Source organism: Callorhinchus milii, unplaced genomic scaffold, assembly GCF_018977255.1.
Source record: "Callorhinchus milii isolate IMCB2004 unplaced genomic scaffold, IMCB_Cmil_1.0 Scaffold27, whole genome shotgun sequence".
NCBI classification, from domain to species: domain Eukaryota; kingdom Metazoa; phylum Chordata; class Chondrichthyes; order Chimaeriformes; family Callorhinchidae; genus Callorhinchus; species Callorhinchus milii.
The window spans coordinates 3,278,022-3,306,012 of NW_024704768.1; the positions used below are offsets into that span (position 1 = coordinate 3,278,022).

At 53.1% G+C, this 27,991-nt stretch overlaps 1 protein-coding gene across 3 annotated transcripts; it reads right to left on the reverse strand.

The window, feature by feature from the left end:
• Positions 1–4,934: 4,934 nt before the first annotated feature.
• Positions 4,935–26,474, reverse strand: lmbr1l (limb development membrane protein 1-like). 3 transcript variants are annotated; one of them, XM_042344326.1, is made up of 17 exons: positions 26,334–26,474; positions 19,082–19,166; positions 15,293–15,326; positions 14,851–14,990; positions 14,256–14,359; positions 13,759–13,885; positions 13,329–13,397; positions 12,878–12,942; positions 12,551–12,623; positions 12,049–12,135; positions 11,485–11,561; positions 11,006–11,083; positions 10,411–10,484; positions 9,841–9,931; positions 9,366–9,432; positions 8,223–8,384; positions 4,935–5,693 (listed from the first exon to the last, which is right to left on the reverse strand). In XM_042344326.1, the coding sequence occupies exons 1-17, from the start codon at positions 26,391–26,393 to the stop codon at positions 5,611–5,613; spliced, it is 1,476 nt and encodes a 491-aa protein (XP_042200260.1). In that variant the 5' UTR covers positions 26,394–26,474; the 3' UTR covers positions 4,935–5,610. The 3 variants fall into 3 exon arrangements, with proteins under 3 accessions (XP_042200260.1, XP_042200262.1, XP_042200261.1); XM_042344328.1 differs by lacking the exons at positions 19,082–19,166; positions 26,334–26,474 and adding an exon at positions 15,528–15,670; XM_042344327.1 differs by lacking the exons at positions 19,082–19,166; positions 26,334–26,474 and adding an exon at positions 15,498–15,515.
• Positions 26,475–27,991: the final 1,517 nt, after the last annotated feature.

The following is a 27,991-nucleotide window of genomic DNA, read 5'->3' on the forward strand; positions in this document are numbered from 1 at the left end:
GACCCACAGTCCCTCCGCCTCGCCCCCTTCCGAGACCCGTCTCAAGACCCTCTTCTTCGGCAGTGCCTTCGGTCACCTTCCTAACCCTACCCCCCCCCCTTCACCTCCACCCCCAGTCCCAGTCCGGGTCCAAATCCCTGACTGTCCAGCGTTTTGGGACGTCCTTCCGACACGAAAGGCGCTGCGCAGATGGCATTTTGCGGCTGAGTTACCGCAAGTCCTGAGCAGCTCCCTGAGATGTTCCGTCCTCCCTCCCGGCCGTCTCATCGAACGCAAGGATTATTATTTATTATTGCGGCCCGAGCTGTCGATGACAAGCGGAGGAGGAAACGAGGGTTGTCTGGACGAGGGTTTGGAATGAGCAGCACAGGAAGAGCTTTGATTTTTATCCGTCACAATATCTTCCCACTCCACGTCCTGCAAACATCCTTCAATCGGATGCTCATTAAGGCAGAAAACGAGACGTGTTGCCAACGGCCCCCGGATAATTGAAGGTTGTTTGACAGAATCCAACCTCTCGCCTCCTTGCCTTCAACGCGCAGAAACCCCGAGGAGGCAGACGAGTGAATCAGCCACTGGTGGACATCCCATTAGCAAAGACGGCCATTGTCCACAGACACCTCTCATCTATTTCCTTTTTACACTACAACAGTCGCCACGACTGGTGGTGGGGTGGGGTGGGGGGGAACACTCATACGAGAAAAAGCACAGCCACTTACACTTTGAGCCTCTCAGCTCCTACCGGCTTACAGTCCTGCGTGAAGGGGGCCCTGTGTAATCACAAGTTGTTGTCGTCGTTCGGTCACCCTCCTACTCCTACCCACCACCCTCCTCCTGATCCCAACCCCCAACTCGGGTCCAAATCCCTGAGCTTCCAGCGCCTCTCCATCGTCCTCCCAACGCGAGAGGTTCTGCGTAAATGTCATGTGTTGCTGCTGCTGCTGTTGTTACCCATTCAAGTTCTCGATGCTTTTAAAAGCAGTGACCTTCACGTCTGACACAACGCCTTTCGCGCCGGGAGGATCTCTCACAGGATTCCTCGCGAAGCGACTGGGGTGTTGGAGGGGGCAACAAATTGGCAGCCCAATTGCACACAGCCCCCGTCCCACAAACAAACAAGCGTTGGGATCAGGAGGGGTGAAGGGCAGGAGTAGGAGGGCGGAGGGCCGATCGAAGGAGAGGGTCCTGAGATGGGCCTCGATGGAGGCGAGGGAGAGGGGGAGGCGAAGTGACTGTGGGATGGAGTTCCAGAGGGTGGTGGCAGAGAGGCTGAAGGCCCGACCGCCAATGGCGGAGCAGGTCGGAGCCGGGTGAGCGGACAGGATAACCGAGGCGGCTTTCGGACCCATTTCTCCCAGCCCACAACCACCCCCCACCACCACCCACCACCCTCCACCCTCCGCCCGACCCGAGTTGGGGAGTCAACCGAAAATTCAACAAAATTCAACGAAGCCAAAAAGTACCCATTTCCCATCAGTCAGTCAGTCAGTCAGTCAGTCGTTTAAAACAAATAAAAAGCCTCAATGAAATTCCGCGACTGCTCTTAAGGCGAAGGACAGGAAACCAACTCCTGGCGTGCTGCGAGCTACTTTGCAGGACTCGTCTCTCCTCCGGCCGCGCTAAGAGTCACAGCAATCAGCGGCCAGGAAATAGCAAGACGCTGGAAAGAAAAATAAACTGGCGTTCGTACACCGAACGGGTGTCAGTTCGTCAGCATTATCTGCCCAGCCCAGCAAGGAGATGGTGACTCGAGCTCTGGAATGAAATTTCCTTTTATTTTTATGGGCGGGCGTGGAAATCTGCCGCGGCAGACAATTGGACTGAAATAAAACGGCAAAGAAAAATAACTGAGTGTTTCTTCCCATCGTGATGACAGCTCCGCAGGAAACGAGGAGAGAAAGGGAGAGAGAGAGAGAGAGAGACAGACAGACACAGCCAGAAAGATTTTTTTTTAATAGATCTCGCCGAAAACTTTTTGCCGTCTCTTTAAACAATTGTGGATGGGGTTCGGGCTCTTGCGGAAAAAAAAAATAATTTACCCCCTTTTTTTTTTTCCTGGCGTTTAATCGGCGGAAAGCGCTTTAAAAACCAGGCCCCGCGGAGCTGCTCGGACTCGCGAGCCTCGCTCAAGGCGGTGGCGTCCTCTCCTCCGAGTCAGAAGGTCGCGGGTCCGAGCCCCCCGGATAAATTGTGCCGACAATCCCCCAAATAAATCACTCCGCGGGTGTATTGCGGGCGGCTGCCGTGCGCAATTGGCCGCCGCGTTTCGCCCGCGAGACACACAGCCGGTCCACTTTGCAGCGTGTCCCGCGAGGCGCGTCGAGACGTCCGAAAGACGCGATAAGGCGCCGTGTCGAACGCGAGGCTTGTCGTTTACCCGCGCAGGTTTCCCATTTCTCTTTGAAACGGGCCCGTTTCGGAGCCACCCGCGTTCAAGCACCGAACGCGGCGATTTCGGAGCCGCAGCGAGCTGTCCAGACGCGTTAAAGAGAGACCGGTCTCGGGGCTAAGGCTGGGTAGAATTTCACGGCCTCCGCACGCAAAGTACAAGAAGCCGGGACGCTAAAGAGTGGTGGGGACACGAACGCGCACACTCGCTCGCGCACACGCAGGCCCGGGCTCGCGTGTAGACTGACACACATTCAGGCACACTACAGACGCACACACACAGATACACACACACGCGCACACACTCAGATACACACGCACACAAGACTCACAGATACACACACACGCACACCACCCACTCAGATACGCACACCACCCACTCGGATACACACACGCACACACACATACCACACACTCAGATACGCACGCGCACACACACACACACACACACACACACACGATACCTTGCACACACTCGGAATAAAATAATCCTTGCATTCGACACAGCGCCCGATCGCGGTCTTCGAGACGCCTCAAGGCGCTTCACGGCTTATACCGTCAAGCAAATCGACCGGATATCGTGTGGGCGAAACGCGGCAGCCAATGGCGCACAGCGGCGTCCCGCCACGAAACAGCCGTGGACCGCAGCGAGCAATATTTTTGTTGTTTCCTTTAGGTTTGATTACGACTTGGGATCCGATTGCCGAGACCGTCAACGGCATTTAATCACAATGCCACCGCATCCCACTGCAGTAACAACAGGATGCTTCGCTCACCATGTACTGCTGCTTTGCTGTGGCAGTTCAGCACCTTGGGCAGATCACAGAAGGAATATCAAACACCATCACAACGTCTAGAGCAACAATCTGTCCTCAGATTCCCCCGACGAGCCAAAACAGGAGGCATGAATTCCGGGCCCAAAATAAACCTTCCCCTCTCTCTCTCTCTCTCTCTCCCTCCCTCCCTCCCTCTCGCTCCTCGGTTTCCACCGATTAGGATCTGATTTCACATCAATTCCATTTAGTCACGATTTTGCAAAGGGCGTGGAATAAGAAAAACAAGAAGCGATTGCAAAAAAAAAAAAAAAAAATATCCGATTCACAAGCGAACAAAAAAAAAAAAAAATGTGAGTTCAAAAGATTTCGGCCCCGAGAACCTACAACAGGATAACTGGACGGTGTATCCCGTGAAGCGCTTCGAGACGTCTCGAAGACGTGATAAGGCGCTGTATCAAATGCCAGGATTATGAGCATTATTAGTAGTATTATAATAATCAGTCATGGAATTGGAAAAACAGTGCGTCTGACCAGCTATACCCTTGGCTTTTGGGTCACTCAGACATAATAAGCAGCTCATCCAAAGCTTCTCTCTGTTGGGTCCTCCTCCCACTCCAACCCCTGGACACTTTGGGGGTAGCTTTGGTCCCCACACCCCGCGCCCCCCGAACGGTCCTATAAATTTAAACAGAAGTCGCCGGGAAAACTCGGAACACTCAGCAGGTCAGGCAGCGCGTACGAGGAGAAGAAAAGTGAGTCGGAGGAGATAGTTTCAGGTCAATGGATGAAGAAAGGTCATCGACCTGAAAACGTCAACTCACTTTCCTCTCTCCATCGATGCCGCCTGACCCGCTGAGGCTTCTCCCAGCGACTTGTGCTTCTGTTTCGGATTCCCAGCGCCTGTCAGTACTTTGCCCGGAGCAGCGATTCCTCCCACTCCTGATAACTCTGCCCTAACAGTGGTCCTCACTGGGCAAACAGCGGGCAAGCTTGCCAGTCTGTGCTCTCAATGGGCAGACTATGCGGTTTTAGCTGGTTAGGTTTATCCCCCCCGCCCCACACCCCCCACCCAACACACACACCCTAAGGTGGCCTTAAAAAGAAAAACTTTGTGAAGACGTAATAAGGCGTCATATCAAATGTAAGGATAAATTAGGAGTTCCTCTACGGGCAAACAGTCTGAGATCAGCAACCCGGCAGAGAGACACAGAGACACCCACACACACCCCCAGACACACACACACTACACACAGAGAAACACAGACACACCCACACAGAAACACACGCACACCCCACACACACAGAAACACACGCACACCCCACACACACACACACACACACACACAGAAACACACGCACACCCCACACACAGAAACACACGCACACCCCCCCCCCCCCCCCCCACACACACACACACAGAAACACACGCACACCCCACACACACACACACAGAAACACAGGCACACCCACACACACCCCCCCAGACACCCACACACACACAAAATGGCTCAGACCTAAATAACGGCAGCACAAGGCACTTCATGACCGGTCAAAACTTCCGACAGCACAAGTATCAAATCCGCTCAGACAACAGAAATCTCTTGAATCGCCCCTTTGGCATTTTTTTGGGGGGTTTAAAAAATATTTTTTTTTATTAAGAAATCGGTTTTATTGGAGCCACTTTTTTCCCCCGCCCCCCAAAAAAAACACACACACTCGGGACGGGACGGGGGGAGAGAAAACACACACGCGCGCGCGCGCGCGCACACACACACACACACAGAAAAAAAAAAATAACTGAACAACTTCAGGACGAAATAAGGTTTTTGGTCAAGAGGATTTTAAAAAAAAATAAAAAGGGCGGGGGAGCTGGGGGGGGGGGGGGACTGCATAAATAGAAGGGTGGTAAAATCACATTAACCTCCACCCACTGCCCCCCCCACCCCTCCCCATCACATACACACAAACATCCCATATTTATTGCACTTCCAAGTAACGTAAACATTTAACTGTCTTGATGAGGAATCTGCTTCGTTTGGCTCAGGTCCATCCCATAATAATCAGTCTAGTGTTGAGAGCAAATTCCTGGGTTTGGCTCGAAAGATGAGGGGCGGGGGTTTGGGAGCGGGGAGGTGGGGGGGTCTCTTGCCCCGTCTCTCAGGTGCGAGGGTCTTCTCGTCTGTGTCTGTCGCTGTCTCGCCCCCTTCGGTCAGGACGGGAGAGGAGCATAAGGGCTCCCGGACAGTTTGGGAGTGGGTGTGAGAGTCTGGAGGGGGGTCGTTAGCATCAGTCACCGTTTGGGCCACAGCATCAATGTCCGCCCCTGAGGCTGATCCGTCCAGTGTTCCTTCAGCGCCCACCTCCCCTCTCGCTCTCTCTCTCTCTCCACACCTCACGCACTCACACGCACTCCGCTCTTCCATTCCTCCCAGAAGATCTTCCAATATCACACGTTCCTTTTGTTGGGGGACTTGTTCCCGTTGGCTGGGACACAGTATCTGGTAACCGGCAAAGGCAGTTTATCCAGGCCTGCGTCGACCGAGCAGAGATAGACACGGTGGTGGTGGTGGGGGGGGGGAAAGAAAAGAGAAACAAAATGCATTACATTTTTATTACAGCAATATTACTAATATTATTAATTATTACTGGTAATCCTTGCATTCGATACAGCGCCTGATCAAGCGCTCGAGACGTCTCAAAGCGCTTCACAGGATACATCGTAGAGCGAATTGGCTGTATTTTGTCGGCGAAATTTGCGCACAGCAGCGTCCGGGAAACAACCCTGAACTGTGCGGTTCATTTTATCTGGGGGATTGTTGGCCAAGGCATGTTGGGGAGGGGTGGGGGGGGCGAAGGGAGAAGAGACAGAGAGAGAGTGAGTGAGAAAGAAACTCCCTTCTCTTTTCCGACAGAGATCTTTAACGTCCACCTGAACAGCCGCAGACGAGGTCTCGGTTTACCGAGTTATCCAAAGAATAACGCACAGCGTTGCGTCGGGAGCATCAGCCTTAGACTCGCGAGGTCAAATTCCCCACTACCCCTACCCTCACCCTTCTCCCTGATCCAAACTCCACCCCCACCCCCCCCACCTTGGGTCCAAATCCCTGACTATCCAGCGCCTGGGGACGTCCTCCTGACGCGAAAGGCGCCGTCTAAATATCACGTCGTAGCGTGGATTTTGTAAGACTAGCGGAATCTTGGCCCGGGCGCAGGTTCTTTCGAGCGAAAGCACGGTCCATCACGGCTCCTGGCTCCCCCCCACCCCCCACCCTCTCCCGCTCGCGCTGATCTGATAAAACGCCAGACAGACGCACAATTGCTCAAAGTGACCGTCGATAAGATTATCAGAAAGCGCGAGAGAGAGAGAGAGAGAGAGAGAGGGAGGGAGAGAAAAGGGGAAAAAAAAACTTTTCTCTCTCTCCCTCTCCCTATCTCAGCCGTCAATCGGTCTCAGCGATCTGAGGCGGGCGATAAGTCGTCCGTTCACCCTTTGTTCCCTGGCGTTCAGAGATAAGTCGGGAGCTTTCGAGTCTTTTTGGCCCCCGTTGAAAAGCTAATCTCCCTGAATTACAACGTGCACCAGTTCAAGCGCGCCTTGAAGTGGGGGGGGTGGGGTTGGGGGGCAGGAGGGAGAGTGGGTGGGGGGAAGAACCGTCAGGTGAGAAGTCTTCGCTCGCTCACGCCAGATGCCCACCCCCCCACCACCACCACCCCGATTCCAAGGCTCCGTCACTTTAAGGGCCAGGGACTAACTCCGCGCGCGTTCGGTTGCCGCGTTTCGCGCACAGAAACGCACAGTCTCTGCGAAGCGACTTTCGAGACGTCCCCCAGCGGCGCGAGAAGGCGCCGTGTCGGACCCGGGGATTATTTATTATTAGAATTCTAGAGAGAGAGAGAGAAAAAAACAAGAAATTCCACCTGCAATCGTACTTGGGCGCTCTATCAAACGCGAGATTTATAAGGATAATAATCCTGGCATTTGACCCAGAGCCTCATCCCGTCTTCGAGACGTCTCAAAGCGCCTCAAAGTGTAGTGACTGCGTGTTTCGCGGGCGAAACGCCTTTAGAACTAGCGCTGGCCTTGATCTCAGGCTGTTGACGTGTCAGAGGGACGTCCAGCAAGAACGCGGGCGGCTACAGAGGTCTAATCAGCCTCTCGGGCACAGTCTCCGCTCGGCTCCTTATCTGGACCCGTCCCAGTGCCTTGGGTTGTGATACCAGTCGTCCTACACCCATTATATACAATTCAGCAACAATAGGAGATTAGAAACGAGCCCCAGGAGACCGAGACCTTGTTCGGCGACGTCCGTCTACCCACAGAGACCGGACTGAGATTTTACTCGGACACAAATGCTAATCAAGCCACGGACTGGAGAGAGAGAGAGAGAGAGAGAGGGGGGGGAGGGAGTGGCTCATTAACCCTTATACCACCACAGAGGTAAACTCTAAAGTGGGGGGGGGGGGGAAGGAAAAAGAGTAATTCCAGCTGGGTTTAGATCGACTCTGTTTAAGAGACTGAAACGCGTCGCGCTTTTAGAATTATTATCTACGCATTCGATGCAGCGTCTCAGCACGTCTTCGAGACGTCTCAAAGCGCTTCAGAAGGATTCACTGCGAAGCGAAGCGAATGGAACGGCGTACTTTGTGGTCCAAACGCGGCAGACAATTGCGCACAGCAGCGTCCCCACAAACAGCCGTGGATCGAGTGACCGGGTCATTATTTTTTTTTTGGGGGGGGGGGGGAGGGATTATTATCCCCGTAAAGCGATCTGCCAATCGACCAACAGCCTACTGACTCCTGGGTGAACGGAGGCGTGTGGAGTACTTGGAGGAAACTTGCCTAAGGTTTCGTCCTGCCGGGAATCAAGCCCGGATCCTCCCACCCGCCCTTTTTAAAGCTTCTCATAAGAACTTCGGGGTGGGGGGGGGGGGGGACGACACACAGCAGTGTCCCTGAACGAGGTGGGATTCGAACCCACAGCCTTCGGACTCGAGAGGCGAGAGAGAGAGCGAGCAAAGCGACAGACCCACCACCAGGCCTGGAGGTGGGTGACTCACCGAAGGCGTGGAGGAGCTCGGCTTGCACGGCCCGGGTGAATTTCTTGACCAGACACATCGCAGTCAGGCCGGCGAAGAGCATGTTGTACAGGAAGACGATGTAGAAGTTGCCCAACCAGTTGAACTGCCCAAATTCCCCGAGTAAGTCAAAGTTAGTGATACCTACAAACATAACACTGACATCAATTAAGCCGCGCTGGTCACTGTATAATAGTGACACATGGTCACTGCATAATAATAATAATAATAACCCTTGCATTGATATAGCGCCTTATCACTAAGAGGGAGAGAGGGAGACGCCTCAAAGCGCTGCACGAGATACTTTTTTTTGCGGGCGAAACGCGGCAGCCGACTGGGCCCAGCAGCGTCCACCCCCACAAACAGTTGTGGATTTTTGTTTGTTTGGGGTTGTGTGCTTTTTTTTAAAAAAAAAGGGATTCGTAGCCGGGCCCCGCTGTTGAGATTGTCTGCGTCTCGGAGCTGCGGTGTTGTCTTTAAGCCCAAAGTTGTATTTCAGTTGTATTTTCGACGAAAAAAAAGAGAAATATCCTCAATTTCCAGCAGTTTTTGTGCTGAGGTCAAAGTGGTCCATTTGTGTCGCAGGCTCACTGGTATCTGCTGCCACCTGGTCGCCGCTGGGTGTAAGTGACAGCTCACCTTCTCAATCCATCTCACACACACACACACACACAGAGAGAGGATACAGTTCAAGATCCTGGTCCTCACCTTCAAAGAACCTCCATGGCCTTGCTCTCCTCCCCAACCACCACCCCCACCAACCTGCCCGCTCCCTCCACTCCACTCGGCAGGCTCCGAACCCCTCCACGTCATCGGCGGTCAGGCCTTCAGCCCTCTCTGACCCCACACTTCCGAACTCCATCCCACAGTCCCTTGGCCTCGAACCCTCCTTCAAGGCACGTCTCAAGACCCTCCTCTCTTTGACAGCGGCGCCTTTGACCAACCACTTACCCCCATCCTCCCTGCCCTCCACCCTCCCTGATCCCAACCAACAGCTCGGATGAGAGAGAGAGAGCGAGAGACACACAGAAAGAGAGATAGAGAGACGCACAGAGAGAGAGAGTAAAACACCTTGTCCAGCGAGTACATTCACTGACCAGACTGGACCAATTAATAAACACTTACCGAGGGTCCGAGAGAGGACAGGCAGAGCTGAGCTGAGCACGAGCAGCGAGACACAGTTGCCGATGATCTAGAGAGAGAGAGACAGACAGAGAGAGCAGGTGAGGTCACCTGAACATCACACAGTATGCGAGCGCGTGTGTGTGTGTGTGTGTACACGTGTGTATATATACACAACACACCGTTAGCCGAGACAAACACTAAGCCTTTAAGAGTGCCTGTAGTTACCCCTGTCCACCCCTATCCCCCACACTCAACGGAGATATCCCACCACCACACCTCCACTCAACATGTTCTTTTATTTCAAGGTTAATATAAATTTTGCTTTTAACCCAACCCATCAGGGCGGTTCCTTTCAGGGTAGGACGGGTGTCTGGCCCACGCGGAAACCCGTCGCCTCGAGTCAAGAAAGTGTCGGGGAGGGAGGGAGACACTCACACACCGAGCGAGAGATACACAGAGACAGAGAGAGACTCACTTTGGTCAGGGGGGTGTCCTGTCTCCTGGGGGCGAGTTTGACGAACAATGGAGAGCTATAGAACCCAACGACGGACGAGAGCATCAGGTAACTGGGAGCCGGTTAAGGTGGGTTCAGTGACGTAGGGTTCTAACTGCGTCTTCGAGACGTCTCAAAGCGCTTCGCGGCATAGACTGGGAACTGAAGCGACCGTATATTTTGTGGGTGAAACCCGGCAGCCAATCGTGCACAGCGGCGGCCCCACAAACAGCCGTGGATTGAGTGACCAAATTAAAATTATTATTATTTTTTAATAAAAGGGGCGGTGAGGGGGGGTTATTACCGCCCGGAAAAGCGATCCGCCGATCAACTAACAACCGGGTTCCTACTTACTGTGGGGTAAACAGAGGCACATGGAGTAAGGAATCCTGCCCAAGGAGGAGGCCATTCAGCCCCTCGAGCCTGCTCCGCCATTCCATGAGATCAAGGCTGTTCCGCAGCTCAAGTCCAATTAACCCGCCCTTTGCCCCGTACCCCTCGGGGGGAAAACTGCTGAGCGACTCGGTCACCGTTGCCGCTAAGAAAGGATACAAGATGAGAACCACCTCAACTGCGGCCCCAAACGATCCAAACATGGACAGCGAGTCCTTCCCCAACCGAGGGGCCTGACAGGAGAGAGAGAGAGAGAGAGAGAGAGAGAGAGAATAGTTATCATCGTTAACTGACAGAACACCGGGGAGCAAACGAACGAGCGATTTTATTCGGGTCACTGAGCCAAGAGAGAGAGAGAGAGAGAGAGAGAGAGAACAAGCATCAGACTGTGGGTACCAATGGGTACCAATGGGTCCATAGTCAGTCCACCAGCGCCCTCCGCAGGCCACCACTGCGCATTACAGCACAGCGTCCCCGTTAATAATAATAATAATCCTTGCATTTGACACAGCGCCTGATCACTTCTTCGAGACGTCTCAAAGCGCTTCTCCAGGGTACGCTGTCGAGTGTAGCGACTGTCAAGTGGAGAGAGCGACGGTGTGTTTTGCGGCCAAACCCGTCAGAACGGTTCTTACGAGGACGAGAGATTTCAGGCCCTCATTCGGCAGAAATTCCTTTGCCCCATTCTCTTCCCACCCCCGCCCCCACCCCCGCCCCAAGGACACACATCCCCCCCCACTTGCCCCCCTTTTACCTGTAGTGCTTTAGGCATGGCTGTTTCGTCAACGAGTAGCTCCAGGACATGGAATCCCACCATCAGCACCGAGATACCCTGAAAAGATCACACACGCACTCAGCCGGGGGTTGCACGTTCCCTTCGCCTCGCGCCCTCCCCGGCCTCCTTCAAGACACATCTCGAGACCCTTCCTTTTCGACCTTCGGCCACCCTCTTACCCCCCCCCCCCCACCAGCCTCCCCGCCATCCCCCCTGATCCAACCCCCACCCCACCTTGGGTCCTCCCCACCTGAAAGACGCCGTATAACTGTAGTTTTGTATGGTGTATATCCCTTCACATCTCCCCAAGTCCCAGATCTTCTCCTACCCACCCCCCCACCCCCACCTTTGCTCTGGTATTTCAGACTTGTTGCTCACTACCCATTCCCCCCTCCCCACCCCCCACCAGGTAATATATCTAACCTTTTTTGTGCCTCTCCCCGATAATAGTTACTCACTGTCAGAGCCAGGAGCAGCAGCATAGCCAGAGGGTATCCCAGGTTCCGCTGCCAAGGCGATGCCCGTCGTCTCATCTCTGCGCAAATAAGCAAAATTATTCATGAATGATCCGTACATTTGATTCCGTGCCTTTCAGGTCGAGAGGATATCTCAAAGCGCTTCACTGTAGAGTGTGGTGACTGTGCACAGCGGGAAGATTTCGAGAGCTCTAACCACTGAACTGCAGGACTCCGAGGTTAAACGCTTTGCACGGACGATAAGGGACACACGGAGTTTTTGACGAATGCACCGAGTTTGAAGGAGGAGAGAGAGAGAGAGAGGGAGATGGAGGGAGAAGGAGGGAGAGAGACAGGGAGTGGGAGAGAGGAAGGAGAAAGAAAGAGAGATAGAGAAGGGAGGGAGAAAGCAAAAAGGCAAAGGGGGAAGAGTTGGTTTTTTTTTGCGGGGGGTGGGAAATGGAGGAGCGAATCGTGGGGTGAAAGTTTAGCTACTGACGGTGCAACAGACAGCGTGAGGAACGGGTTCACTTGACTGGGGTACCCACAGACGCCCCCGATCCTTACCCAGCTTCAACCTCCTGGCATGGATAGCCAGGAACTGTGTCTTCAGAGACTCCATGTTGAGGAACACCCAGCACGAGGGGGTTTGACCTGAGGAGGGTGGGGTGGGAGAGAAAAAAAAAAAGAATGGGTGTACTGATTAATCCCCGGTCACTCACGAAAGCCCAAAGTATAAAATCTCTTTGCACGACAACTTGCGTCTATTGACACAAGAGGAATAGACGGCAACGACTTGTCGCAGGCGAACAGTTTCCCCCGGAGTACCGGATCTCGAACACGTCACGGTACGACGACAAGGAATTACATTTCTATCGCACCTTCCGCGCCAGGAGGACGTCCCAAGGTGCTGGAACAGTCCAGGCTTCCCCCCCCTCGCCCTCCTGATCCCGACCACCAGCTCGGGCGCAGACCCCTGACTGTCCAGCGCCTTGGGACGTCCTCTCGACGCGAGAGGCGCCGGGTAAAGGTCACGTTGTTGTTGTAGTACGGTCCGCATCGCACTCACCGTTGAGTTTGTGCAGCATGGCGGCCTCCTCAAACTGCGTACAGTGAAGCTGCTCGTCCAAGTCTTCCAACAGCTGAAAGAACACAGAGCGATTGGTCACAGTGACTGTGTACGGTAATAATAACAACAACAACCCTTGCATTTGACACAGCGCCTGGTCGTGTCTTCGAGACGTCTCAAAGCGCTTCACGGTTCGCGCTGTAAAGTGAATCCGACTGTACGTTCCGCGGGCGAAACGCGGCAGCCAATGGCCACGGCAGCGGAGCCCGGAAGGATTATTATTATTTTTCCCTGGACGGAGCGGGGTTTGGGAGCGGAATTGCTTACCCTGGGCTTGACCAGCAGCTGCCCAGTGACCGTGAACATTCGGGAGAGGCCCAAAGGAGTGCACACTGCGGAGAAGAGGAGACACGGGTCAGTCCGACCGTCAACGTGGAAACCAAGAAGAGTTTCCAACCCCAAGATCCAACTCAACAACAGGGAGTCGGTGTATAATAATTATAATAATAATAATAAGCCTTGCAATTGACGTAGCGCCTTATCACGTCTTCGAGACGTCTCAAAGCGCTTCACGGGATAAACTGCAAAGTGTAGTGACTGTACGTTTTGTGGGCGAAACGTGTGTGTGTGTGTGTGTGTCAGGAATGGAACGTGCATTCTCCCTCCCCCGCCCCACCACCCACCCGAAGGATTGCGGAGTTCAGAGTCAACATCGCGGAGAACAACAACAACAACAACTTGTACGTACACAGCGTCTCGAACACTTTACTTTACTCACCCAGCAGCAAGAGAACCCCGAATAAGGAGATGCAGGAGTAGAGGTAGGGCACGGAATATTCCCAGAGATCTGCCGGGAGGAGAAGACGGGTCGGGATCAGGAATGAGGCCGGCACCAGAGCCCCGGGATAGCCGGAGGGCCGAGCGCAAGGGATCGCCCCCCCCACCCCAATCCCCCTGGGGGAATCTTTAACCAACTAAGAGGGCTGGTTATTTATACCAACGTATCTGGCCCAGGGGATGATTTTTATTCGGCCCGTGAACCATTCTCAACTTCATTTCATTCCTTTCCCCTCCCTCCCTCCCTCGCCCCAGCTCAGGTCCAAATCCCTGACCATCCCAGCTCCTTGGGCTGTTCCCCCCTCAGCTCCCGCTACCCACCTACCCCCTCCACTGACTCTCCCCCTCTCCCTCCTGTCCCCTCCGCTCACCGTACAGAGACTCCCTGCAGGCTGAGTCGTTGTCAACGATGGCTGATGCCACCCAAACGATGCCCAGCACCAGGAGGCTCAGGAGGAAGAGAACCACAAAGGTTTCGTAAACACGAGCCATAACGCCCTGCGGGGTTTGGGGTGGGGGGGGGGGGGGGGGGGGGGTGGTAAAAGAGAGAGAGAGAGAGCGTTACACCAACCAGCCCACACAAGCAGCCGTTCAAACTCAACACGAGCGCCCCCCCCCCCCCTCCACCTGCGTGGTTAGAGCGCGAGAGACCTGGGTCCGATTCCCGGCAGGTCAGGGCGAAAGCACGGGCAAGTTTCCTTATCCCACACACCCTCGTCTCCGAACCATACGTCTCGCTCGTACGTACGTCGCAGCAGTTTATGCGATTGCTTTGATGGCGTAAAGCGCGCACGGGACTCCGAGACTGCGTTGGTCAGTCTCGAGGTATCGCACGATGAGGAGCTCCGAACCTTTGGTGCCCGCTCACCTTTTTCGATCCGGCAAATCCCTCGGATTCAGTGAAGAAGTAGGCGAAAGGCATCAGGAAAACCAGCGAGAGGTTCGAGAAGAGGAACACGAGATTCCACAAGCCTGGGGTGGGGGGGATGGAGAGAGAGAGAGAGAGATAGAGAGAGGGAGAGGGAGGGAGGTCCGGGGGGAAGACAAGAGAGTGAGACACACAGCTTCCGGCCAGCGGAAAAAAACTGGAATAAAATCAACGACAAAGTGAGACTCTGAGGCTCTGGGAAGCTCCTATTTCCTGAACCCGGTTACGATCAATTTCCATTTAAATAATAATAATTTATTATTATTAATGTTATAATAATCCATTCGCCAATCGACTGACAGCCGGGGTTCCTACTTACTGCTGGGTAAACAGAGGCGCGCGCGCGTGTGTGCGCGCGTGCGTGCGTGTGCGTGTGGGTGGGGTGGGGGTGGTAAGGAAACTTGCCCAACATTTTGCCCTGACCCGACCGGGAATCGAACCCGGGTCCTCTCGCTGAGCCACAGGGACCCCACGCAAACGCAAGGAGTATTACGGTTCGGATTCCGGCTCGTTATCCGGCTGCGCCTTTGCTCACCGTGGACGAGCGAGCCGTTCAGCCACTGCATGTAGTAATTCTCGGGGAAGGAGAGGAGGATCTCGTTGCTGATGATGGAGAAGGGCAGCAGGAACACGGCGCTGACCGAGGCAGCCAGGGTGAAGGTGCACATCCACAACCTACCACAAGGGGGCGCCAGTGTTAGTGTCCGACCCACACACGCACTCAACACAGCAAAAAGGAGACCAGGACCTTATCTGCTCCCAAACATCCTCAAGGAATCAGGTCAATCCATCCTCCCTCCGCAGCCCTCACCGCCCACCCCTGCCAGCACCGCAAACCTCGGCGTCCCCACAGAACCAAGTTCCCTTTCCTTCCCCCACCCCCCACACCCCCCACCTTACTTTAAAAACCCCATCTCTCTCTCCTCTCCCACGGCCCCCGGTCAATCAGAGCGGATCAATAAGGAGCCGGGACTTACGCGATTCGGTTGACCGTTGCGTCCTCATTGTTGTCTGAAGGGAAACGGAGAGAAACAGAGAAACCCCTATTAGGGACATCCAACAGCGACACAGCTCAGCCACCCCACTCTGGGAAGCGTCTCGGAGGTTAGACCCTGACCCAGGTTAAGGGGACGCACTCGCTGTGCGCGCTGCGCTCGTTCGTGGAGAAGGGTTTGAGCAGACCTCGACAGTCACCGCACAAAGACACACAACCTTATTACAGTGGCCAGTCTCCTCCAAACAGCTCACAGACCTTGGCCGCGATTCAAGTCTACAAAGGCTATTTGCTTAGCAGGCAAATGCGAAGGCTAAATTCCACACAGCACGCTCTCTCTCTCTCTCTCTCTCTCTCTCTCCCCCCCCCCACTCTCTCTCTCTCTCCCCCCCTCTACCACCAAACACGTGGCCAAGTTACATTAATGTGGATGATGTTGGCCAGGACGCAGCAAGAGATGTTTGATGTCCGTATGACTGGTCAAGCGGCACAACAGCACCCCCCCCACCCCAACCCAAACTCACAACCTCCCAACTCAGAGGTGAGATCGCAGCCCCCCAACACCCCCCCCCCCCCCCGTCCCACCACCGAGCCAGGTAAGCCCACAGCTCTGCTTTTCCTCCACATAGGAAGCAGAAAACGGTGACGGGAACTGAAACCCAGTCACAAAATGAATTGCGTTAAACTTCCAGACTTTTTTTTATGTATATATAATATATATATACACACACACACAACACACACATGGCTCTGTTTGCCCAGCAGTAAGTTGGAACTTGTTGTTCGTCAGTTAAGCGATCGCTTTCAGGGGGTTTATTAATTCCCCCCCAAAACAAATAACAATTTGGTCACTCAATCCACGATTGACGCAGCGTTGAGCTACATGTGCGTTATTGGCAACTCTCGATGCAAAAGGAGAAGTTTGCAATCGCTGAAACAGATAAACAACAAATGAGAATAGCCCAGGCAGCTGTCAACAGCGTTCCCGAAACTCTGGACGGACAATTCCTGCTTATTCCACCTCCTCCCGCTCTCTGCTCCGCACAAAGTCTACCGATAGTGCCCAGACGCTGTCCAGTACCGGCGCTGATCAGTCCAGTTGGCTCTCATTATGTCAGGGTTACCCAGCGCTGGGAACAGATTGCTCGAGTGTCGAAATGGGAACCTTTGCCCCAGATTCTACCCGATCCGATCAGCAATAAGAGAGGACAGTGTGTTCTAACCTTGAGATATCACCCCAGTCGAAACTGTGCTACTTCTGTTCCTGGTCTCCCTCCACAACCCCCCCCTGCACCCCAAAACACCCCCCAAACACAAACGCACACAGACACGCATTGTCAGCTCATTACTAGACAGTTCAGAGGGACCCTGACAGCTCAACCACTGTGCCGGCAGCTCGTACAGAAGAAAACTGGCCACGGTCCAGCTGGACGCTGGATATTAATAGCCGAAGCTGCCTCCACTTCCTTCACCTTCGCTGTAAACAGCCTCGACTCAATCCCGAGTCCCAGCCAGCGAGTGGGATGCGAAAACCCGACCAAAATAACCCGAGGGTCAACGGGAGGAGCGTTAAGACTACAGCCAGAAAACTTTTTTAACGGTGACAGTATTAAGACGTGCTCGAGCCGGCGCCTGGTCGAGTCTTCGAGACGTCTCGAAGGGCTCCACGCGATACACCGTAAGGTGAATTGACGGCGTAACAGCAACCTGTCAAGCTTACGGCCACTGTAAGATGGGGGAGGGAAGGGGGCAAGGCGGAGGGATAGACGGAGAGGGTTCCAGAGTTTGTATAGTTTGCGGGCGAAACGCGGCAGCCAAATGCGCGCAGCAGCGTCCTCACAAACGGTCGTGGATTGAGCGACCAAAGAAAAAATAAAATTACTCTGCAGAGCTCACCGTCCAGGCTGATACTCCGGTGCAGCGATGGGGGTGAGGGGTGGGGGAGCGAGAGATGTATTGTCGGACACGCCGTTCGCTGTGTTGGGCCATTTCCGTGACAGGAGCAGAAAGCAGCTGTCAGGAAGTACGTACGTTTCCCACCCCCCCCCCACCCCCCGCTCTCTTTTCCTAACAGAGGAGACCAACAGTTGGGGTCATTTCCCGGGAAAAGACCCACATTCCCAACAGGAAATAACTTCAAACAACTTCCCGAAATGTTTTTTTAATCATTATTTTGTTTGAATAAAGAGAGAAAAAAAAACTGCAAAAACACCGGCCGCTGTTGGGCGGACGTGATTTTTCACCCGCGTGTACAATGACCTGAGCAGCACCGCGCTTCCCGTTGACCCAGCGTCGAGCGTAGTGACTGTATTGCGTAGGGGAAAGCTGTAGGCAGTTTGCGCCCTGCAACGTTCACACAAACAGCCAGGAGAAAATCATCTTATTGTGGGATCGGTTTTATTGCGGCTGAAAGACAGCGCCCAAGGCAACTCCACGGGAGGCGAGAGGGTGCGCGCTAGCAGATGGCTGCCAAAAAGGAGGACGCGCGAGAAAGCGAACTGGAATAAACCGCGAACAGCAACAGCGCACAAAAATAGAGAGACACCTTCTCCTTCTCCCCCTCTCCCCCCCTCTCTCTCTCTCTCTGTTAACATAGCAACAAGTTCCAACGCCTACAGGAATCTGGCTGAACAGAGTCGGGCGGGTTGGCATGTCAGGCTGTCGATCTCTTGCGACATTAGAGCGGTGCGGAGACAAAGGTAAGTTGGCTGGAGGTGGGAGAGAGGCCGAGAAAGGTCACCTCGGCGCAAGTAACTTCCCTCCGCACCCATCGAGGTACGTAGGCAGTTGAGGAGACGTCAAGGACTTCTGACGTAAGAGGGGGACGAGGTTGTTGCTGTTGTTGTTGTTGTTGTTGTGGACTGCAAGTCCTTGCCCATTCACTCGCATTCAACTAAACAAACACTCAAATTATTATTATTATTAATTATCTTCAATGCTCCCACCGCAAATAATTTGGTCACTTCACCCCACGACTGTTCGTGGGACACTGCCTTGCGACAATTGCCTGCCCACAAAATACACAGTCACTCCACGTTACTCTGGAAGACCTGATAAGACGCTGTGTGAAATGCAAGGGTCTACTTTTATTACGATCACCTCTGGGTCAGAAGATTTCGAGCGCTGCACTGAAGTGCCATCTTAGACTACACCAGTTCCAAGTCCTCTCATAGGGGGTCGGGGGGGGGGGTTCGAACTTACAAGCTTCTGACTCAGAGGCGAGAGAGCTACCGACTGCGCCCGGGCTGACACAACATATGGTAAACACGCAAGAGACCTGAAGTGCATCAACGGAGAACAGATGCCAGCTGAGCAGTGCACATACACGTCAGGGACACACTGAAGAGATTTCGCCCACAAATACATACGGTCGATTCACTTTACAGTCTATTCTGTGAAGCGCTGCGAGAAGTCTATATCGAACGCAAGGATTATTATAATCCTTAACTGTCCAGCGCCTTGGGACGTTCTTTCGATGCGAATGTCATTGTATAAGTAACGGTCCTTGCATTTGATATGGCGACTTCGAGACGTCTCGAAGGGCTTCACGGCATAGACCAGCCCACAAACAGTCACGGATTGAGTGTCCAAATTATTATTATTATTATTTTTTTATTCAGTCTTGAAGGGATCAATACCCCCGGGAAAAGCGATCCGCCAATCGACCAATAACCGGGTTCCTACTTACAGGATTTCAAACCGAATAACCAACGCTGTTTCCCCTCAACCCCCCACACCCCCCCCCGCCCCCAATCGCGAGGTGCTCGCTCACCTGTGGTGAAGTCAGCGTTCTTCTTGAACTTGGTGAGGATCAGGTAAGAGAAGATGTAGAGTGCAGAGAAGAGCAGCGCGCAGATCTGTGGAGAGATGGGAGGTAATTAAATGAACGAATGATAATTAAATAACTTTGCGGATTCATTAATTGATGACCCAGGGCTAATTAACGCACAGTGTTGCCGGTCAGGACGCCAGGAGAAACTCCCTTCTCTTTTCCAACAGCGTTGGGCAATCTTGAACAGCCACGGAACAGGGGTCGGAGGGACCTCCTGTTAATGGCTCATTTGAAGGACAGCACCTCTGGTAACACAACGCTACCCCCGGCACTGGGCTGGAGCGACAGAGTAGGTAAAAATGCCGAACATGGGCCTTGTTACTCTGGTTTGTATCCCCACATGTGGAGCCCTGTAGCTCAGTGGCAAGTTTCCTTACTCCACATACACACACACACACAGACACCATATACCACACACACAACACACAGAACACACGCCTCTGTTTATCCAGCGGTAAGTAGGAACCTGGTTGTTAGTCGATCGGAGGATCGCCTTTCCGGGGTTGATAATCCCTTCCAAAACAATAATGATCATAATAAATTGGTCACTCAATCCACGACTGTTTGTGGGGACGCTGCTGTGCGCAATCGGCTGCCGCGTTTCGCCCGCAAAATATACAGTCGATTCACTTTACAGCGTATCCTGTGAAGCGCTTTGAGACGTCTCGAAGACGCGATGAGGCGCTGCTTCAAAGCACAAGGATTATTATTATTATTATCATCATCTCTGAGCGATGAAGAGCCCCATCATCATAGCAACACTGAAGTAAATAGTTAAACAAAGCCTCTGTATGTTGCTCAACTAGTTTGTAGCGTGAAAAACTCAGCGGGAATGGAACCGATGCAGCAACACGCACTCACCCCCCACCCCTCACACACACACACCACACCCACTCAGACAGAAGCAAGTGCATTACAATTCTGCGTTAATATTGAACCTGCTCAAAACCTCCTCCTCCCTCTCCCCGTCCATTCCCTCCCCACCACGATAGCAGTGGATTCAAGTCCGAGGCTGGAGGCACATCAGATATCGCCCGATGCAGCCACATGTGCTCCAGATGTTTCCCCGCAGTCACGCAGCCATCGACTCTGTCTCTCCAGGGCCAGCGCGCGATCCAGGATTGCCTGGGGAACCCATTCCTGTGGAGTCCCTGTAGCTCGGTGCTCGGAGCCCTCGCCTCGCAAGCGAGGGGACCCGGGTTCGATCCCCAGGTGGGTCAGGTCAGGGTGAAACGTTGGGCAAGTTTCCTGACTCTCGCGTTTCACCCACAAAACATACAGTCAATTCACTTTACCGTGTATTCTGTGAAGCGCTATGAGACGGCTCGAAGATGTGATAAGGCGCTGTATCAAATGCAAGGATTATTATTATTATTATTAATATTATCCCTTACAAGATCTTAATTGGGACGTCCTTTGGATGGGATGTTAAACCGAGCTGTGGCTGTGTGGGGGGCGCGGGCGGGTGGGGGGGGTATAAAGATCCCGTGGTCCTATTCCCCCACACCCCACCCTGAATAAAATTGAACATTTGCTTTGTTTGCAGGGGCGTTGCTGTGTGCAAATCGGCCGCCCCATTCACCTACAAAACACTCTTATTTTACAGTGAAGCGCTTTGAGACGTCCTCTCGACTTGCAGGGCGCGATCTCGAATGCAAGGCTTAGTAATCCTGTTCAGCGTTGACGCTGGTTATTAGCGCGAAAGAATCCATGTTGAACGACAGCCACCTTTTTTCTACCCTCGCTCCTGCCGCCTGCGCGCTCATCTCAGATTCAGCCTCGTGGACTTGTGCTTCCAACGCAAAGGAGCACGAGAGAGAGATAGGGAGGGAGGGAGAGAGTAGAGGGAAACACAAGTTGTGTAGGGGTTAGTATTTTCCGCGAAAGGCCAGATGGTCAACAAGAGTCTCCTGCAACCTGCAGAGAAACCCACATCAAAGAGCCCTTCCTCCCAGATCACAAGGGGCAGAGAGGAAGGAGGTGGGAATGTCATCTGTTTCCTTCGCTCTGTTCTGCCGCGTGGTGGGGAGAGGAGACGTTTGGGGGGGGGGGGGGGAAGACGGTCACACTGCTCGCTCGCATTCTGGCCTCAGCTCAGCTTCCAACAAAACACAGATTAAATATCCGTACGATCCACATTTCCTGCGCAGTTGAAAACAGGACAAAGATGTTTCATTGTTTGAGCCAACCTCCTCTCCTCTCTCCTCTCGCTGGCCAAAGGGCATATCAGGGCCAGTCAAAAAAACAAGTCATGCGATATCGAGAGAGAGAGAGATAGAAAGCGATCTAATGCTGACCAGCACCGTACGTGTCTGCCCTCTCTGCTGAGCTCTGGCTCATGTAGTTGAGGGCAGGTCCACACCTAGAATTTGGTCCTGGATCATAATAATCATCTAATGTTGTAACGTCTCAAATTTCTACGAAGCCGACAAATACACAGTCATTCCACTTCACAGTAAACGCTGTGAAGCTCTTCGAGATGTCCTCCCGATGTGCGATGGCGCTATACCAAATGCACGTATCATCATTATTATTAGTACTGCTACTATTATTTGAGTCGAGTTGACCCAATGTTCGTGGACAAAAACGACAGCTGATTTGTGGAGATCGTTGGCCAGGACACCAGGAGGAAAAAAATCAATTTCCTCTTTTCGAATGGCCGGTTTAACATCGCAGACGGTTTAACATCTCATCCGAAGGACGGCACTTCTGATAATGCCATACGCTCTCTGAGTAATGGGGGTGGGAGGGGGGGGGGGGTTGGGTAGGCGGGCGGCAGAAACGGGGTTGGGGGCGGAAGCGAGCGAGCGAGAGAGAGAGAAGGAAGAGGAGAAAAATGTTGCACAATTACTCATCTATAAGATAAAAGGCACATTCTGTTGCGGCCTGAGATAAGGGAAGACGCAATTAGTTGCAGAGAGCCAACATACAATGGGAAACCTGCAATCTCACTTAGGTCAGAGCGCAGGATATCACGAAGCAGCGGACACAAAAAAAACAGCTGATCCGACGATCTAATAATCCTCCTCCGCGCATCGTCAACAACAACAACAACAACTTGCATTCATTTAGCGCCCCTCGCACTGGACTGCGTCTCGGAGGGCTCAACAATACGGTGCTTACCACGCAGTTGCCAGGTTCGCTTTGGGTTAATAATAATAATAATAATAATAACGGCATTTGACACAGCGCCTTATCACGACTTCGAGACGTCTCACGAATATACTGTAAATTGAATTGACGTCCCCCAGTGCCCTCCGTTCCACCGTTAGTGGCCGCGGCTTTCAGCCACTACGCCCCGAAACTCTGGCACGCTCCTCCTCTATCCCTCCGCCTTGCCCCCTTCCTTCCCCCTGTTCAACCGTGCCTAAGGTCCCCCCACCCCTCCACCGGTTCGGGGTCGTGCTCCGCCACTGTCGAGCGCTCTGGGGCTCTCTCCCCCCACCCCCCCCCCCCGCGTGAGGGGGCGCTGCGCGAATGCAAGTTGTCGCAGTTGCTGTCCTTCAAATGCAAGTCTGTTACAAGGCACAAGAAGAGAGCATCTCACTGCGTCAAGGCCACCAAACCTCCCTCCCCTCCCTCTAACCCCCCCCCCCCCGCAAACCTCCCTTCCCTGCTCCCCCCTCCCCCCCGCAAACCTCCCTCTCCTCCCTGCACTTCACGTTCAAAACACTCTCAAGATAGTCTCCCTTTGACCCAGCAAATGCTCCTTCTCAGCACTCTTCCCGCACACACACACACACACACACTGCGGAGAACATCAGTCACTCTGCCAACGCCTGTAGCTTCTCCACAGATCCAGACTGCAACGGGAGAATCCGGAGAGAACGAACACAGTCAACCTTGAGCCCCAGCTCGGTGTCGCTGCTAGACCTGACGTGCTTTTTGTTGTTGTTGTTATCGTTGTTGAGTGATCAGCAAAATAAAGTATTCGTTCCACCATCCGTTACACACACACACACACCACACACACACAGATATAATAGAGGTTCTTCTCTCCCCACTTCCCCTCCCCCCCCCCCCCAACCCGCTTGTCAGACTCCGCCACCGTGAAGCTCTGCGGGACCCTACCCCGGGCGAAGGGCGCCACGTAAATGCAAGCTGCTGTCTTGGCAAAGCCGCGAGGCAACGCAGAGGGGACGACCTCAAGCTCAAAGCGCAGCCTGCTCGCTCGCTCGCGTGCGTGCAATGGTCCCCTCGGTGCAGGTATCAAGTGGTTTCCCCCCCGGGATATTGCGCCTAATTTAGCTTAAATGCAAGCCCGCACACCGCAGCAACATACCACGCCCAAAATCCTGGAGGCATCGTTCCTGCCGACTCCTGGGAAAATGTTTTCCTTACAACCGCGATAATAACCCCGGCGTTCATGTAACAACAGCAATCCTTGCATTTTTATAACCGCCTTATCATGTCTTCGAGAAGTCTCCAAGCGCTTCACAGGATAACACTGTAAAGTGCAGAGTGACTGTGTATTTGGCCTTGGGCTTGATAAGACTGCCTGGAACAAAGTTGGGACGTCTGGTTGTGTTCAGCGCGTAACTTCTGTCAAGACTTGTGTATCTGTTGGCAAACGCAGCGCCCATTTTGCACAGCCGTGCCCCCTCAAACCGTGAAGCGCAAGGGCAGTTTATCTGGAGGATTGTTGGCCAGGACATCACACGAAGCTATGGACCACGTACATTTTTAAAAGGATAATCAATACCAAGGCAGTGACTGGGGCGGTTGAAATCTTATCACAATCTAATCTCAGTAAAACTTCAGACTTTGGATCCATGGCTTGAGACGTCAGCTGAACTTTACACCTATAGGCTCTCCCAAGCATTGATTCACTGTACTGTATAGTCACGATAGCTACAAGGTAGTACCATCATATAAAGAGAAGTCGTGCTGATTACTCACTCAGCAGTTTGTCATCACCAACAGCAAGAAACAACAACAAATGACATTTACACAGCGCCTTTCATGTCGGGAGGACTTTCCAAGACATTGGACGGTCAAGGGTTTTGTACCCAAGCTGGGGGTTGGGATCAGGAGGGGTGGAGGGCAGGAGAAGGAGGGTGACCGAAGGCACAGTCGAAGAGGAAGATCTTGAGATGGGCTTTGAAGGAGGCGAGGGAGGGGGCGAGGCGCAGGGACTTTAGTAGTGGAGTCAGGGCATACGCTCGCAAGCGAGAGGACTTGGGTTCGATCCTCACACAGGGCGAAAGCTTAGGCGGGTTTCCTTACTCCACACACACGCCTCTGTTCACTTAGCAGTAAGTAGAAACCCGGTTGTTAGTTGAAGAAGCTAACCGCTGCCGCTTCCCACCCACAAAACCCACAGCCAATTCACCTTACAGCGTGTTCTGGGAAGCCCTTCGAAACGTCTTGATGAAGCGATAAGGTGCGATATCAAATACAAGGGTTACTAGGGAGGGTTACTATTAATCAGTACCGAGAGTGGAGCCGTGAGAACCTTCTACAGGCTTGCAGGTCAACTAGAACTTCTTAAGGAACAGGCAAGAAATATTCCCATCCGTTGCCAATCCACAATGGACAACTTTCTGAACGCACTGCAGTCAACTGCAGCAACAGGAAACTGCTCCTTAGCACATCGTCAGGACATCTCAAAGCACTTTATTTTTATAGGTGAACTTGGCAGCCAATTTGCACACAGCCACATCCCGCAAAGCAGCCACAAAGTGAACAGCCAATTTTTAATCGGGGAAGGGGGGGGTGGGGGGTTTGCTGCCCGGGAGAAACGCCCATCTCTTTCAAACAGTGCCATGGGATCCTTAACTGTTTGAATGTTCTTCATTTAACACTTCAAAGCAATGTCAGAGCAGACACAGCTATTGATAATAATCCTTGCATGTGATCATCGCGCCTTATCGGGTCCTCGAGACGTCTCAAAGCGCTTCGCAGAATACACTGGAAGGTGAATCGACTGTACATTTCGTGGACGAAATTGTCAGATTTCGGCTGTTTTCAAGCCGAGAAAAGGCTCGGCCAACATCCATCCCGTACGAACCGATTACCGGAAACCTTTTGCGCAACACGTTGGGATGTGCACGTTCACAGGTTTCTCACTGACCAGGAAAGAAGTTGCTCACTGCCAGACAACCAGCTTCAGAGGGAACTCATTTAAACCTTAATTTGCCGCACATACCAACACCGCAAGTCAACATGTCTCCGTATTGCTTTACACTTATCTCGTCGACTGAGTACTGATCAGAGGAGAGGCACACGTTCAGGAAATGCGAGTTACAGCCAGAAATGAATGGAAATGGACAGCGGTCAATCAATTGAAACGTGACCCTGATCAAAGCTGGACCACTAAGAGGTAAAAAAAAAAGCCCCCCCCCCCCACCCACTTTGGAAAGGACTGACGAGGAGGGTAAGTAGATGCAGACCAAAGAAATCAGACGTTAAAAGAAATAACCAAGAATTAAAACCCCAACTCCAGGACATTGACAGCTAATGGCCATCGGATTGCGAAATGTTGGGCACAAGAGTTGAAGGTTTTTTTCTCTCTCTCTCTCTCTCTCTCTCCTGTGAATTGCCCTCAGGACACGAATCAGATCTGCAGAAGGCGTTTGGACAAAGTTACACATTAACCTCTTTTTCCTCTCTGTCCCTCTCATTCAAGAGACGAATCAACGTCCTATACATTTGCAAAATTTTTACTTTTCTCTCTCTCTCTCTCTCTATCTCTATCTATTTCTCTATCCATTCCTCTCTCTCTCTCTATCTCTCTACCTCTCTCTTTCTCTCTCTCTCTCTCTCTGCTTGATCGCCAGGCTCTTGAGCAAGCACTCTTACCCCCCCCCCCCACCCCTCCCCACACCACCCCCCCCCCCATCCAGAGCCCCCCGAGTGGTGGGATGGGTGGGGGGGGGGGGGGAAGAGGGGGGGGGGGTTCCCCCACCTGAGCTCGAAACGGTGCGCGAACAACAACAACAACAGCAAAAAAGAAAAAAAGAAAGGAAGAAAGAGCGCTTGGACTTGGGTTGCAAACCCCCCCCCCAAAAAAAACCTCTTCTCCCCTACCCCCTCTTCTCCCCACCTCTTCTCCCCTACCCCCCTCTTCTCCCCACCTCTTCTCCCCTACCCCCTCTTCTCCCCCCCTCTTCTCCCCTACCCCCCTCTTCTCCCCCCCTCCTTCTCCCCCCCCCCTCCCCTCCTTCTCCCCACCTCCTCCCACGGCACTCACGAGACACTCCCGGACGCGGTTGTGGAAGAGCTGCTCTCTAACTCCAACGTCGACGTCCATGTCCACCCTTCATGGCTGGGACCGGGGCTCTGCTCTCCGGTGTCTCCGCGCCGCAGCCGCAGCCCTCGCGGTGTCGCTCTGCCCCCAGCGGCCGCTTCCCATTGGCCGAGACCGGGAAACAATGTATCCACTGGGCATTGTAACTGTATCCCCGCCCACCCGGTCCATCCTGCTCGGCGCCGATTGGCCCGAGCCCCCGCGCGCGTCAGCCAATAGGAACCCGCGGAAGGTAGGCGGGCGTCACGCTGGTGGGCGGGGCGGGGGGTGGAGGGCGGGGCGGGAGTGTGAGGGGGCGGGGCGTGGGGATGTAATAAGGGATGTGATTGGCTATAAGACGCCAATTGATTGGCATCTCGTTCACTGTTTGCCTCCAAACCCCCCAACCCCCCCCCACCCAAACCCCCCAACCCCCCCAACCCCCCACCCCCCACGCCAACCCCCTCACCCCACCCAAACCCCCCAACCCCCCACCCCCCACGCCAACCCCCGCAGCCCCCCCAACCCCCCACCCTACCGCAACCCCCCCCCCCACCACCCACCCCAAGCCCCCCATCCCAACCCCCCCACCCCGGTCTGGAACCAGAGGGCACAGTCTTAAGCCACTCCGAAACACTGCCCTGCACTGAAGGATTCAATATAAATGCAAGTTGTTGTCGTTGTAGAATCAGAACTGGGAGATCCAGGACGGAGGTGAGCAAACAGAGTGCGGAATTCTCTGCTGCAGTCAGTTGTTGAGGTGGTAATAATGTGTTCTGGGACACTCCCCTGTGTGAGGGGCGCTATATAAATGCAAGTTGTTGTCGGTGTCGTCAAGCGAAAATAAAATTGAGAGATTATGGAGAACTTCCCAGTGCCTTGGGACGCCCTCCTGATTTGAAAGGCGCCATACAAAAGTAACCTGTTGTCGTTGTTGCTGTGGTTGAAAAAGCCAGACACGGGGCCAGGGTTCGGATCTAGGATACTCACCTAGAATAATAATCCTTACATTTGATATAGTACCTTATCATGTCTTCGCGACGTCTCAAAGCGCTTCGCAGAATATACTGTAAAGCAAATTGACTGTATTTTTTGTGGCTGAAACGCAGAGACCAATTGCGCACAACAGTGTCTTCTGTGGAGTGTAAACATAGGCCAGACTGGATGGCCCAAATGGCTTGTGTCTGAGCTATGAATCTAAAAATGAGCAAACAACAACATGCATTTATATAGCGCCTTTCACACTGGAAGCGTCTCAAGAGCGCGTGACACACCTCAGGTGAGTGAAGAAGTTACTGCCTTTTGTGCATTTTCATCTCATCGAATAAAGGGTGGGAACTTCTATCCTACTGGAGTTCAGTTGCAAATCGCCTTGAGCACAGAGCCACCGAAAGACAGAGTGTAATTTGATCTTTGATTGCTTTAGAAATGCCAATTTCCTGGCCTACTTTACAACTTATCAGATGGTTGCTTCTGGTGTGAAATGTACCTTTTGCAGATGTGGAGTCAGGGCTGGGTCTGATATAATTTTCCAATAGCCAAATAGCGCACCACAATGTATTGCAAAACCTCACCGATGAAGAATGCTTACATGCTTGAACTACTGCAAATGCACTTGGCAG

Excerpts from the sequence above, each read along its gene's own strand:
- lmbr1l (XM_042344326.1), bottom strand. The coding sequence starts at position 26,393 with ATGGACGTCGACGTTGGAGTTAGAGAGCAGCTCTTCCACAACCGCGTC. Across the intron at positions 19,167-26,333 it reads ACCGCGTCCGGGAGTGTCTC|ATCTGCGCGCTGCTCTTCTC; the intron begins GTGAGTGCCGTG and ends ATCTCTCCACAG. Across the intron at positions 10,485-11,005 it reads CCATGCCTAAAGCACTACAG|GCCCCTCGGTTGGGGAAGGA; the intron begins GTAAAAGGGGGG and ends CTCTCCTGTCAG.